This window comes from Monopterus albus, unplaced genomic scaffold, assembly GCF_001952655.1.
Source record: "Monopterus albus unplaced genomic scaffold, M_albus_1.0 scaffold172.1, whole genome shotgun sequence".
NCBI lineage: Eukaryota > Metazoa > Chordata > Actinopteri > Synbranchiformes > Synbranchidae > Monopterus > Monopterus albus.
The window spans coordinates 789,113-790,149 of record NW_018128052.1 but is presented as its reverse complement, the minus strand read 5'-3'; the positions used below and the strand labels follow the sequence as shown (position 1 = coordinate 790,149).

The following is a 1,037-nucleotide window of genomic DNA, read 5'->3' as shown; positions in this document are numbered from 1 at the left end:
TATATATATATATACATATTAGTCAATGTTTTTAGGTTACCCTCACTCTGTAAGCCTTTGGGAAGCTCCATAGTTTTCACCAGCTCCTCTGCAATATCAAATGCGTTTAACCCACTCAACTTCCTCTCCCAGAACAGCTGAAGAATGAAGCAAATCACAAAACAAAGAAGATCCTTCTTAAGTTTTGAACAGTTTTTCCAAAACTGAATATATGCACCACTTGCCAAAAATAAATCATAGCAAATCACTAAAGGTAGGGCCACACTTAATGACTGTTTCCATTAACCTGCACAGATTTTTAATCCTGGACACTCGGGAAGGAGGCCACACCTTGTGACCGAGTAAACACTGTGGACAATACACTTAACTGTGTTAAGTGACAATGTGTTGTGACTGGAAGTTGCAGCTGTAGATGAGCGTGTAAATCCCATGACATCACACCAATTCTCAGGTGCTCCGGTACCAGAACAAATATGGATGCAACCAGCTTGCGCTGTTAATATCTGTCTATATCTACAGCTCAATTTGTGCCGAACATAACAAGTGCTGCCAGACTTTTTGTTTACCAGTTTGTTTTTCCTGTGTTTGTGCACCTTGACAGCGGATGAAGTTGCACCAGTAACTTCTGCTGTGCTGAAAATGACAAAAAATAAAAAATGCACAAAGTTTGGGTGAGCTCCTGGATGGACAGCCATGGACAATGCGAACTGTATAGCCATAGGGAGCTGAAATCTATCAGTCCTGTTGTGGTATTTCTTTGATTTATTGCTGTTCATGTGTTTGCCAGAGATCAATTTCCCTCCACTTCACTTCACCCCCCACCTTAACCTCTAGAGTCCTGAGCTTTGGAAACCCAAGCTGTGCGGTCCTCATATGAGGACGCAGGGACTCTAGAGGTTATGATAAGAGGTTTTACACTGGTCAGCTGTACAGAAGTTACTTATATAGTGGGTACGGAAAGTATTCAGACCCCCTTAAATTTTCACTCTTTGTTATATTGCAGCCATATGCTAAAATCATTTAAGTTCTTTTTTTTT

General features: G+C 40.8%; 1 protein-coding gene across 5 annotated transcripts in view; it reads right to left on the bottom strand.

Annotated features, from left to right (window-relative positions):
* The window catches only part of LOC109969338 (methyl-CpG-binding domain protein 3-like), a 7,902-nt gene that overhangs the window by 3,180 nt on the left and 3,685 nt on the right, over positions 1–1,037 (bottom strand). For 3 of the 5 annotated variants that reach the window (XM_020616156.1, XM_020616154.1, XM_020616153.1), the window contains exon 4: positions 41–137. In XM_020616156.1, the coding sequence (XP_020471812.1) occupies positions 41–137 (97 nt within the window). The remainder of the gene's footprint in view (positions 1–40; positions 138–1,037) is intronic. The other 2 variants (XM_020616157.1, XM_020616155.1) reach the window with 1 other exon arrangement.